Here is a 12,791-nt window from a genome sequence, read left to right on the forward strand (position 1 = left end):
ACTGAGAATTTGTTTTCTTTGGCCTTTGAACCTCACACTCAGTGAGTGGAGTTTCTCTGCTGAAAAACAAACTGAAGGTTAAATTCGCAGAGGACACATTAAACATTTAAAGGATAATTAGAGTCAACACATTCCTTCCTCACTGATGAAAGTTAGATATTAATGAAATGGACTCGCTTGACTTGAGGATGTTTGAGCTGCTGAAAACAAGTCGAGGGATTTTTCCTTGACGTTTGTGATTAATAAACTGTGAAAAAAGAAAGAATCTCGACATATATACACTTTAATGCACTATAATCTAATATAAAAAGTTTACATCTTTGAATACACAGTGGGGTTGACAAATGCAACAAAAAGACAAACCAGGACACAAATGGACACCACAGTAGAGACGCACACAGTTTGAAGGCACTTGTTCAAGTTCCAGTTTAGGTTTAAATAGCAAAAACATAGATTTTCCCTTTACTCCAACAAACATCCTTGGTTCTTAAGAGTTCGAAGGAGATTGGTTTCTGTGAATAAATGTGTGTTGAGCGTGTTTGAGGCGAGTCAGGCGGCGTGTCTCCGGCGGTGCAGCTTGTAGTGGTGCAGCAGCTCCTGGTGGCTCTTCCTCTGCCGGCTCCTCCTCCGAAGACCTGCAGGCCTCGGGAGGTCTCCTCTGGATGAAGGCCTCCTGCTTCCTGTGAACAAAACGGCAGAATAAGCCACGACCACTATTCCTATTCGACAGGATCCATCAGGATGAGAGGGGATGCAGTGACACACAGAATACTTGATGGAGGCACAGCCCTTTTAATATAGAAACCAGGGTTTAATTAGTTCACTAACTTGTTTCACAGTGTGGTCCCTCGAAGCCTTGGCACTGACACCGGAAGCTTCCTCCTGACATGACGCAGATCCCGTCATTCATACACGGGTTGGGGATGCACAGGTTCACCGGCTTCTTCACCTCTGATGGACAGAAAATCATTCATCCGTTTTCTACATTTACACAGCTGTAAATTGATGTTAGTGAACGTAAACACAGAAAAACAAACAATCTATGGCATCTCACCTGAGCACAGCATCTGCACCAGAACGTCCTCAAAGTACTTGAGATCCTCATACATGGGCACGGAGATCATGTGATCCTCCGAACCGGCGATCTGCAGCAGCTTCTCTCTCTGCACGTCCCCGATCCCGATCACAAACAGAGACACCCCGTTGTCTCTTATCTTCTGTGCCGGCACGAAGGCGTCACTCCCGCCCGAGCCGTCGGTCAGCACCACCACGGCCTTGTTGACCCCGGGCCTCGCGCCTCGGGCGACGGTCAGGACGTCGGAGTGGACGTGGAGCAGAGCCGTGCCGGTCGAGGCCCGCCCGCCCACGTAGCCGGCGTCGCCTACCGCCTTGAGGATGGCGGAGCCCGTGTCGTGGGCGTCCAGGTTGAAGACGGTGGTGGCTCTGCGTCCGTAAGCCACAAGCGCCACTTGGGCCACGTCTCGGTTGATGTCGAACTGGACGGTGAGGCTGCGCACAAAGTCGCGCAGGGTGGCAAAGTTATCCCGGCCGACGCCACCTGAGGCGTCCACGGCAAAGACCAGGTCCACTGCTTGACCCAGACAACCTGGGAAACACACACATAAGGAATTATTATAGAGAAGAGGGCATAGGGGTGAAGCAGAGGTGAAAACATAACCTCCTTGTCGGAGGTAAAGACGGAATCCCGAGGACAATGTGGACATATTCAAGAATATTCTGCCTCTGAAAGGAGACTGTGTAGAAGTCTGGTCTGTACCTTGTGTGTCCACACTGCAGATTTTGGCCTTGAGCTCTGAGATCTTGGCGTTGACCCGGTCCGGTGACGTGTAGGTGAGAGTCTTCTGGGGATTTCCTGTGATGTTATTCAGCTGTTCCTTCAAGCTGTCCGGTCCCACCCCGATAAGAAAGATCTCTCTGTCCCGAGCGTATTTAGACGGCTGCACCACGTCGTCGACAGCGGGGTTGGCGGTGAGCAGCACCACCACGCGGGGGAGGTCGTCTGACACATCAGCGAAGACCGGCGCGCTCATGAAGCCGTGGCGCGTGACGTACTGAAGCGCCTCTCCGGTTTTGGCTTCACCGCCGATTGGTTGAAGCGCGTCCACCGCCTTGAGCAGGCCCCTCAGGTCCCCTCGGAACTTACCCACCTGGGCTTCGACTCGAGCCTCGCCGCCGAACACCGCCAGGCCGACTCTGGTGGGGCTGTCGGACCCGATCACCGTCTGCACGAAGCGCTTCAAGAAGGCCTTGAGGCGGAGGAAGCCCTCCAAGGTGAGAGTGGCAGAGCCCTCCAGCAGGAAGAGCAGGTCCACGGAGCAGTCGAGTGACATCGCTGGAGCTGAGGAGGGAGCGGTTCGTTAGTGAGGAGCTGCAGGTATCTCAGTGGACCATGAACTGGAAATAAAGATGGACGACATGTCGGTTCCCCAACGGTGAAGCGTCTCGAAGTACATCCGTCTATTCACAACCTCACCTCCTCCGTGTTAGCAGATGGGACATTGAGAAAACTACAAAGTCATTTTATTTATTTATTTATTAAGTAAAATTACGTTTATGATATGAAACGGTGACATGGTGTCACATACGAACCACAGTGAGGGTCTCCTCCGTATCCCGGCGGACACAAACAGTTGTAACCCTCTTGACCATCTGGTACACATGTTCCACCGTTCATACAGGGCTGAGAGTCACAGGGATCTGAGAGAGAGGAGGGGGGGGGGGGGACGCAGGAGGTCAGCAGCACAAACACACAACATCTAATGAGAGAAAAGTTAACAGCATCTGGATTCAAAGGAGGAGAAAAAGGTTATCACCTGGACAGATGGTCCGATGGCAAACTGTCTGGTGTCTCTTGTAAGCCTTGTTGTACCTGCAACACACACGTGGGTCAAGAAAAATAAGAAGTGAATACTCAACCCACATGAAAACGGAAACCGAAAAAAGCAACAAACTAAATAAATGTAATTTTCTGGTCACGTTTTCGAAGTTACCAATTTTCTCTCCGATGGCTGTAATGTGCAACTGTATAGAAAATGATGTAAGATTCAGTAAATTGGAGGATGGTCTTTCTTTAGTTGCACATATTAAACTTCCTCTTGCCTGTAGTGGGGGCAGAGGGACGTGTACGGGGAGAAACCCTTGGAGCCTTTCCAGCACATGAAATTCCCCATCAGCTCCTTCACCGTCTCCAGCGTCTTCCTCTCGCAGGGGAAGGACTCCAGCTGACAGCCTGGAAGACAGAAAGCCACGGGGTCCATTGGAATCGGCGTTCAGGAGAGAGGAGGATGGAGGGATGTTGGGAACGGGGGAGAGTTAGAGAGGAAGAGATCATTTCTAGATTCTCATTATTGAACCAATGATCTCCCACCTGCTGGCGTGGCGTTACAGACAGAGAACGTGCTCAGTGTCGTGTACAGGCCGTTGACGGCATCGTAGAAATGCTCGGCGAAGAAAACGTGGCTTTCCATTGGCTCACTGGCCACAGCGTGTAGCTCCTCCCACCTGTGACACAGAGAATACAGTCAATCAAACAACTAAACAAAATGAAGACGTATTGTAGTTTATTATTTTGCTAACAGACGTGATAAATAATGTTTTGATTACCTGGGAAAGCGCACGCCGACAGCGAACACGACCACGCCTGTTTCTTTGAGCTGCGCCGCCGCCTGCACCACGTTGCCCTGAGACCTCCCGTCTGATAGGAGGATGGCGACACGAGTCACGGTGGAGGAGTTGTTGCGGCCGCCGGGGTAACCCTTCCTCAGGATGTACTTGAGAGCCAGGGCTGTCTGGGTGCTGCCTCCTCTGAGAGTTCACATGTTAGGGTCAGAACAATCCTGGCTGAAGACAATGTTGTACTGCACTTGTACTTGTGAACAAGATAACACAAAAACAACTAAACCAATTTTCACGTAACTTGGTGGAAGGGTGTAGTTTAAGTCAGAGAAGGACCCATTACATTTTGGTGCGGATCTAGAATTTTGTTTTTCAATTTCTTACGTTTTCAACATTTTGGTACATCTGGTACCTTTAGGAAACTGATAACTATGACTGTTGGGCCTTGGGCAGAGAGATGCACTCTACTTGATTTCTAGTTCTTTTTTAACTGTATTTGTGCTTTTAGATCCTCATTGTTTGAGATACATTGCTTCATTACAGGCGAAACCTCAAGTCACACTGATCATAAAGTCTCCTAATACCCAAAACACCATGTCTGTGCAGGTGAGAGAAGAAACTCACCTGTAAGAAATCTTCTTCATGTGCTTCTTCAGCTCCTGTTTGGTCGTGTACGAGTCCAGAGAAAACTCCAGCCGAGGAGTGGAGCCGAACTGAATCAGCCCAACTCGCACCTGTAAAAAACGTGGGATCACACCGGCGGTGACTGAAGAGAGAGAAACAGGCGCAATGAAAGCGAGAAAGGAAAGATGACAAACCTTGTCTGGTGCGATGTCCAGCGCTTGGCAGAGTTTGAGGGCGTAGTGTTTGGACCTCTCGAAGCTGCCCTTCCCCACGCTGTAGGACCCATCCAGGAGGAAGAGGACGTCCATCGCTGCTGAGCACTGCATCACTTCCCATGGAAACACACACACACACACACACACAGCAGAAATGAAATAAACCCACAAGATGTCAAGATAGGGAAGAAGAAACTGATGCATTCCTGGCAAAGAGCCCCTATGTTCTATCGTGTTTGGGACATTATGGGATTATCGTGGTTAGTTATCAAACGGGCTGCTGCAGATGAAAGTAATACCTCGACATAACAAGAACAAAAGCTGCTCACCGTGCCAGAGCTCAATTTTCCTTTCCACAAAACCATTACCGAGCCAAAGCTCTTCCCTCCTCCCTCCTCCCTCCCCAGAGCGTGTTTGTACTCGCTGACGGCGTAAATAACTTGCAGTATTACTCTGGTGTCAGAATGTGCAGCCGATCGTGCAGAGCATCTTTAGAGGCTGAGAGAGTGTTTCCCATTTCCTCCCAGAGACATCAGGCTGATAAGACCACCCACCATCTCAAGGGATAAGGTTTCCAACTCAGGATTTTTTATCCTGAGCATATTGTAAAAAAAAAACTCCAGTCTTCACACTTTGCTGTCATCATGCACAACCCAATGTTGAACCAGATGCATGCAGATGTGCAGCCTCGAGCGTGGTCTTGGTCACAAACTCACTCTCTCCTGCTGAGTTGATTTTCAGGATGTTGTCATGGCTGGTTTGGATCTCCTGCACCGCACCGCCCTGCTGGACTGGAAGAGAAACAACAACACGGTGGAGGTGAAATGTTGAAACAAACAGATGCATGCAGATGTGCAGCCTCGAGCGTGGTCTTGGTCACAAACTCACTCTCTCCTGCTGAGTTGATTTTCAGGATGTTGTCATGGCTGGTTTGGATCTCCTGCACCGCACCGCCCTGCTGGACTGGAAGAGAAACAACAACACGGTGGAGGTGAAATGTTGAAACAAACAGATGCATGCAGATGTGCAGCCTCGAGCGTGGTCAACATTTCACATGCACGGTGCAAACAGGACAGTAAAAGCTATTCAACATACAGAGACGATGATTTTGTTTCAAAATTCTGATAGTAACACATCAGCTGATATATAGATTAAAAGGAGAAGACAATGATTCCTAAGATATATTTTACAGTTTAATCATAAACTCTTTTGTGAATTACACTTTTTCCCCAAAATAAAGAATTTCAACTAAAAAAATAAGTCCAAAAACTCTGCCTCCTTTTTAACTTATCCACTGAAAACTTTTAAGGGGTTCTTTTCAGACCTAGACTCCATCCCTATACACCAAGTTTGATCGAAATGGTTTAGTATTTTTTTTGCATAATCCTGTGAAAATAAACCTCAAATGAGACAAACGCAGGTGAAACCAGTAAGTGTCAGTACTAAATTAAAAGATTCTCTATGAATCTCAAAATTAAGTATTACAGTGTCCCATAGGTTCAGTAGATATGCTTCATGGAGCTGCTCACATAGTGTTTGGGGATTAAGTGGAAGGTTTAAATTCAAAGTCTATCTCAGAGGGTTGACCAAGTTGGCATGATTATACTGAATTTCGTATGAAAGTACTGAATGTTTGCTGACAGTGGAAAATGTTGTACGTCAGCATCTTCGTCCCATAAATATTAATGGAAGTTTTGCTGAGTATGGGTAAATTAACATTAGCATTTAACAGTTACATCCTGAATGCCAGTGTTCATGAATTATAATAAACTTAATTTATATAGTCCTTATAAGTGCTTCACAGATAAAAAATAAGCTCTAAATTAAACAAACTGCTTCAGCTTAACTTCACCGTTATTTACAGAAGGTGCTTGTTTGAAACCTGGTATGCAAACAAAAACCAAGTTAAAATAAATTGAACAACATTTTTCAAATACATGTAACTCAAATATTTAAGTCAATTAGACTAAAATGTTTGAGTCAATTCAACTCAATTTTTCAAATAAAATTAACTCAATTTTTAAGCCAATTCACTTGCTTTAATAATAATATAACCAAACTTTTTGTTTATCTGGTAATGATTCACCTGTGTATCGATTTTTTCAATGTGAACACATTCCGGGGGTCTCGGGGGGGACGATTTCAATAGGGCCTCCCATCTGTCAGTGCCTGTCAGTGCTCGGGCCCTAATAATAATAATAATAATAATAATCCTTACAATTTCAATAGGGCCTCACCTGTCAGTGCTCGGGCCCTAATAAACATACTTTTATTGTAAAATGCATCGTTTCTCCAGCCAGTGTTAATATTATCACTATGGCTCTGTTTTGTTGAGGGAAGAGTTATTGCCGTTACTAAATATGAACAGCAGGGGGTGGCAGTGAAAACTCAAGGTCTAACTTAATCAGTTGAATTTATATTTGTAATCATTATCTTGCGTTATTGCTCCTTCAGTTCACAAACTAACTCCAGATTCTTTCCAGTCCATCTGTGTTTAGAGACACATTTAAAATACTGTGTCACTAAAAAACATCATTAGAGCCTCTAGAGAAAATCAAGTAAAAAGAATAAATAGGATTTTGTCCCTGAAGCCGACGCTGTTCATTGACTCCCACTTGACCCCCTCTGGGCTGGATAATTGAGTATTTAAAGCTAATGTGAATGGACAAGAGAAGAACACCATTCTTTGGCTCTAGTCACTGAGAGGACGTTGCTCTGTTCGGGCTACAGCTCAGAGAAGAGGGAGGGGGGGGGGGGGGGGGGGACATGTGACTTCCCGTCCGGCCTGTGAACACGTCCTGGTGTCCCCAGTAACCCCAGTGGGTCACAGAGGTATTTGTCCAGCACAGGGACGGAGCGCTCGAGCGATTTCTACAAACGTGCAGCGTCCTTCTCTTCAGTCAGAAGAGGAAAACCACAGAGGACAGAAACATCACAGATCAGTTTCATGTGCAAAGTTTATCTCTGCATCCGACACTGAATCCCGAACACCGACTTTATCTCCAGTTTCCTGTCACCAGGAGTCAGTGAGAGGATTTGGGAGGAAAGATATGACAAAAACAAACCAAAACCTTATTAACATTAAAAGATAAATTATGAGAAACTACATATTTAACATAACAAATACAACATATTACCTTGAAAATTATATGTTGGGAGTTTTTTGGGTATAAGTGATTTAGATAAGAGAATTAATCATAATAATGTATCTACTGATTTCTCTTTGTTTCTCACAGCAAGAACTAAAAAAAATCTGATATTAATGTTTATGTAAAATACAAAATATATATTCCTTGAGACCTAATAAATGAGCTGGCTTGACGTCCCTCTCTTTTAATGTCAACGACATCCTTGTCACCAACACAGGAAACAATCTACTGTAAAGTCCAACAACAACACTGATCGCTAAAAGAAAAGCAGCGGCTGCAACCCTACACCGCGACCTCTTCACAATCCTGACCCTTTCATCCGCCTCCTCATTCCAGCGACAGTCCAGCACCAAACTCCTCCTGACAGTGAAAGTTAAGGGTCTTGGCAAGCTGCTCTCTCGTGGTCAGCGGGGCCCCACGGCTCGGAACAAAAAGTCTGTCTGTTCGGCCTCGCGCTAAGCCACTCTGTGTATCTGTAATATCTGAGATCGAAAACATGGCAGGAGAACCAGGAGATAATGAGCAGGAATCCTTCAGGCCCGAGGAGTTGACGAGGAGCAACCACAGAAAATCTGCTTCTGCCGGGTCTGTGAAATTGACTTTGACAGAGCGGATTACATGGATACTTATCCTGCAACATGTTATCAGGGCTGTCAGCGCAGGAGGAGACGGGGGCGTCTCGGACATGGTGAAAACAGTCTGGTTTGCTCCAGGTTCAAAGTCTTAAACTGGCCGTTAATAAATACTTCGCATGGTGCTAAAGCTGTCATTTTTTAAAAACAAGCTGTAGATTGTATTGCCCCACAGCCACTGCCTCTGCCCTCGGGCAAATACCAACAACTCTCAGGTGCAAGAGAACAACTGACTATACGCTATAAAATACGACTCTCAATTTGACCTGTGTGGAAACGTACGAGAATTCTTCACGACCGGGGACTCGACAGGTTTGAGCAGAAAAGTACCTTGTAAAGAATTTGAGGGTCGGCCGGAGGAGCATCGGTCGAGGGTCGTACATTTCCAACACCTCACTATACTCACAAATACAGATTTTTTTTAATGACATTGACGTAATTCTCTTTCACCTCATAACATAACCCCAATATTAACATTTATCTCAATTTGTGTCAAACACCAGCCCTCAGATGGTCCATTTTTGGATCAGAAGTTCATAAACACAACCTAAAGCTTTTGGATGAAGCCGGATGAGCTGTTTCCTTCCTTTTCAAATGTCTGTGCTAAGCTAAATTAACCTGAATGTTCAATGATGTAGAAAAGGTGTAAAAACACAAAGTATTCTCAGTCAGGCTTAAACAGCAAATACACATCTACAGGATCAGGTTGTGAAGATGAGCTCAAGGTTGTGTACGTTTTGTGTATTTGTATATTTGGACTTTTTAATGATGAGGGAAGATTCAGTGTAAAACAGAACTGACCTTGAATCAGCAGCAGCAGAGTCACGAGGAGGGAGAGATGGATATCAGGGAGCATGTTGGGACACCTGGAACGATAAGACACCAGCTTAGAAAGAAAATACAGCAAAAACTATTGGACGAGTATTATTGAAAACTTCGCTGCACTGTTTGAAGGCTTTTTATGAGGCTGAAGAGGTGGAAGTATTCAATATTTCAAAGAGAAAAACATAAAAGTCTAGAAAAATATAAATTAAAAAGAGAAATGGAATTCTGTGCAACATAAATGTCTGATCTGACCCTCCAGGTGGGGAACCGGTGAAATATCTCCCCAGAAAAACAGCACTTCAAGCCTGGTTGGCTGTTTTCCCCAAAGTACCAGAAACACAGCATGAGGCTCAAAGGAGGATGAAGAGAGATGTTAGCCACAGGCCACATTTAGCCTCTGACTTTACCAGGCGAGTCGAGTAAGAAACTTGCCTTAAGGACTTGTTTCTTCAGCTAATTGCTAATTGCCAACGTGGAGGAACACAACGATTTTGGCATGTAACAAAACACTTAACTACAAGAGAGGTGTCTATACACACACACACACACAATCACCTCACTGACATGACACCAGCATGTCGAGTGATCTTTGTTTTGACTGGGACAGAAAGTTTACAATGAGTGGGAACTCAAATTCGCAGTGAGGGCTGAGGCAATGTTTGTGTGTGTGTGTGTGTGTGTGCGCTCGATATCTACAGCGGTATAATCAGTGTGTTCCTGGATGAGACTTGATATTGATGAACTGATTAGAATCTGGTGATCAAAAGAAAGAGTCAAAGTGACCACGCAAAACATGTTTTTGGACATAACTCAATCATTCATATGCAAATTATTATGAAAACTTAACATGTGTCCAATAGGATGAAATGATGGAGTGAGTTTATAATTATGAGGCATATACCAATCGATAAAGTGTTGAGTGTACATTTTTTAACTTCATGTCATCTCCCCGCGTATTAAAATCAAGGATGAACGATCCCTCCTGCTTTGTTCTGTAGGTTCAGTGTTGGCTCTGAAGTCAAAAGGACAAGATTTGATTAACTGCTGATGAGATCGACCATAATATCCTGCCTGTGTGTGAGAAGTGCGTGAGAGACGGACTCACCTTCCTATAGGTAAGAGGCTGCGTGTGTGTGTTTCTCAAACAGAGACACAATTGTGTGCAGCTTTAAGGATCCTGTGTGTACTATGCATGTGTGTGTGTGTGTGTGTGTGAGTGTGTGAGTGAGATACAGATCTACGGAGCAGGCATGCAGCGACTGTCGGAGAAGCCCCAGGCTGATAAACATCTCCAGGGGCTATTGATGTTGTATTTACGTCTCGAGGACAAGAAATTTCATTACATCCAGGGGCTCGGGGGGGAGAAGCAGTCGTGCATGCCTACAAATAAAATATCCACATGGTGTAGACTACACACGCATGTGCACGACACACAGCTGTCTGAAAATTGGCTGCCTCTTCACAAGCATTCTTCTGGATCCCTCCACCTCCTGCCTGTCGCCCTCTGACACACTGCACTCAGCTTTCATTACAGATGAGATTAAAGAGACAAACCTGTGAGTTGTCTATCTTTCATAAGGTGCTTATATTAAAAGTACATGTAGGTTATGCATGTGTTTGTGACATTATGCATATATGTGCATGTGAGTATTAAAATCCGGATTTAGGTCAATCGTTACTCAGCTGGAATGAGACTAGAAACCTGACACTTTAATTTACAGGGGTTCAAATAAAAATGAGACTGATTTTGGGACATTCCTAAAAACACACCACCTTAAAGAAAGAAAAAGAAAAAGGCCTCGACCTGGACGCGCCGTCTGTTTTTAATTTGTCGACAGGTTGGAAAGTGCCTCCACTCTCCAAGTCTGTCATTAGCAGCGAGTGCAAGCATTTGGAGCGACTTCATACGAGGTCTCCTAACCTGTACTTGGAGGTGAATCACTTTGAGAAAACATCCTCAAAGGTTAAAGGATTTCAGGGTGAGTCAGCTGGAGGGGCCACTTTTAGAACAACAGAAGAACAAACGTGGAAACCTTTTTTTCTACAGGGTGAAACTGTTATTCAAAAGGAACGTGTTGGTTTCCAATTAAGCGAAGGGACAAGTTCACACACAGAGGATGTGAAAACCTTTCTGAACTTTCCACTCCAATCTGATGGAGTAAAACTAAATAAAAGCTCCTGTCTGCATCATTAAAGCAACGTTATGGGACTTTTTTAACATTAAAGTAGCAGATTCAAAAGTAGTTTGATGTTTAACTGACTTGGAATAGGGAGAAAGTTTTCTTGAATTACTTAAACTTCCCCATAATTAAAGATAAAATAAAGAAGCCTTCATTGTTCTTGTTTTTAGTTTTATGACTGTGTTAATATCTGTATTGTTCAGAAAGAACTACAACACAAACAGACATTACAAACGATGCACAGATTTTAAAGCATGGGGGAAGTAATGTTAAACCAACGTTAACATAATTAAGACCTATTATGTATTTACGACTCTTTAAGGACTAAAATTAAGATGATTAGATTTTACACTTAAGATATTAAGACCCTATGGAAACCTTGTTAACTGTTTTCAGCAGTAGCTCCTGTCTGTTAGCCAAGGATCATGGGTAATATCCAACATTCATTAGGGGTTTTCGTAACATGAAAAACACTTAAATCGTTAGAAACATGGAATGAATCACGTGTGGCTGCAGGGGGCGCTGTTGCTCAGTAAAAGCTACATAGCGTTGCTTTAATTCTAACATCAGAGAAACACACACAGCCGTGGGTTTACAAAAAATAAACACAAGCTAACGTTTCAGGATTTAATTTTTTTTAAATTAATTTAAACAAGTTTAATTTCCCCTGTAGCTCGACATGTCTGTCAACATCTGGTCACTCTTTAAGGTGCAGAGGGTCAATGACAGATGGGGTCAGAGGTTGTGACCCATCATGCAACAGGAGCCCAGGTTTGCTCAAGAAGACAAACAAATCTGACGGCCCGCATCCTGGTTAAGTCGTAAATAGGTGCATGGAATTCAAGAAATTCATGTCATCACTTTTAAGGGGAAATGTTTTGGTCATTTGTGTTTTTCAAATGACTTTTATTCCAATTTAATTGATAACTTTTTTCATATAGTGGTACTTTCGCAATCGGATTAAACCAATTAAACATTTGGATTCATATCTAACATTCTTGTTTTCGCATTTGAATCTGTGCAGAATCATCCAGATGTTTAGCTTTGGGCTCATTTAATTCACATGTAAACACTCGGGACTTTCAGCAGGTGGCGCTCTGCAGCTTCTTCATCAGCCTGAAACACCCGCAGACACATCAGATAAACAGTCTCCTTACCGTGCGCTGCAGTCTGAGCTCCTCAGTCTCTGGCCGGTTCTCCCCCGGGGCTCCTCTCCGCTCTGGATCCGGGATGTGACTGACTCAGCCCCGGGGACAGGAGCGCACTGACCCCGCCTCCTCTCCGTGCGCACACACCTCTGGTTCTCCTGCACCGGTGAACAGGCTCTGATTTGCCCTCGTCTCAAACACGGAGACAGGGAGGAGCTGAGACAGCCTGGGACCATCAGGATAAACTAATCCACTCACTTCCACTGAGGGAAATTTGAAAGCACGTTTTCAAACATCAACTTTTCACTGCGGATGTTTTTGAGTTGTGGGATTGTGGTGTCAAAATAAAAACAACTTCTACTTGTGGCTTTTTTTTTTCCAT

General features: G+C 44.5%; 1 protein-coding gene across 2 annotated transcripts; it reads right to left on the reverse strand.

The window, feature by feature from the left end:
* Positions 1-267: 267 nt before the first annotated feature.
* Positions 268-12,543, reverse strand: vwa2 (von Willebrand factor A domain containing 2). 2 transcript variants are annotated; one of them, XM_053413942.1, is made up of 14 exons: positions 12,419-12,543; positions 9,058-9,122; positions 5,364-5,438; positions 4,455-4,588; positions 4,261-4,370; positions 3,625-3,825; positions 3,389-3,522; positions 3,121-3,250; positions 2,835-2,890; positions 2,611-2,718; positions 1,778-2,359; positions 1,055-1,606; positions 829-951; positions 268-680 (listed from the first exon to the last, which is right to left on the reverse strand). In XM_053413942.1, the coding sequence occupies exons 2-14, from the start codon at positions 9,110-9,112 to the stop codon at positions 550-552; spliced, it is 2,391 nt and encodes a 796-aa protein (XP_053269917.1). In that variant the 5' UTR covers positions 9,113-9,122; positions 12,419-12,543; the 3' UTR covers positions 268-549. The 2 variants fall into 2 exon arrangements, with proteins under 2 accessions (XP_053269917.1, XP_053269918.1); XM_053413943.1 differs by lacking the exons at positions 5,364-5,438; positions 9,058-9,122; positions 12,419-12,543 and adding an exon at positions 5,192-5,273.
* Between the last annotated feature and the right edge of the window lie 248 nt (positions 12,544-12,791).

Source organism: Pleuronectes platessa, chromosome 21 (assembly GCF_947347685.1).
Source record: "Pleuronectes platessa chromosome 21, fPlePla1.1, whole genome shotgun sequence".
In the NCBI taxonomy this organism is placed as follows: domain Eukaryota; kingdom Metazoa; phylum Chordata; class Actinopteri; order Pleuronectiformes; family Pleuronectidae; genus Pleuronectes; species Pleuronectes platessa.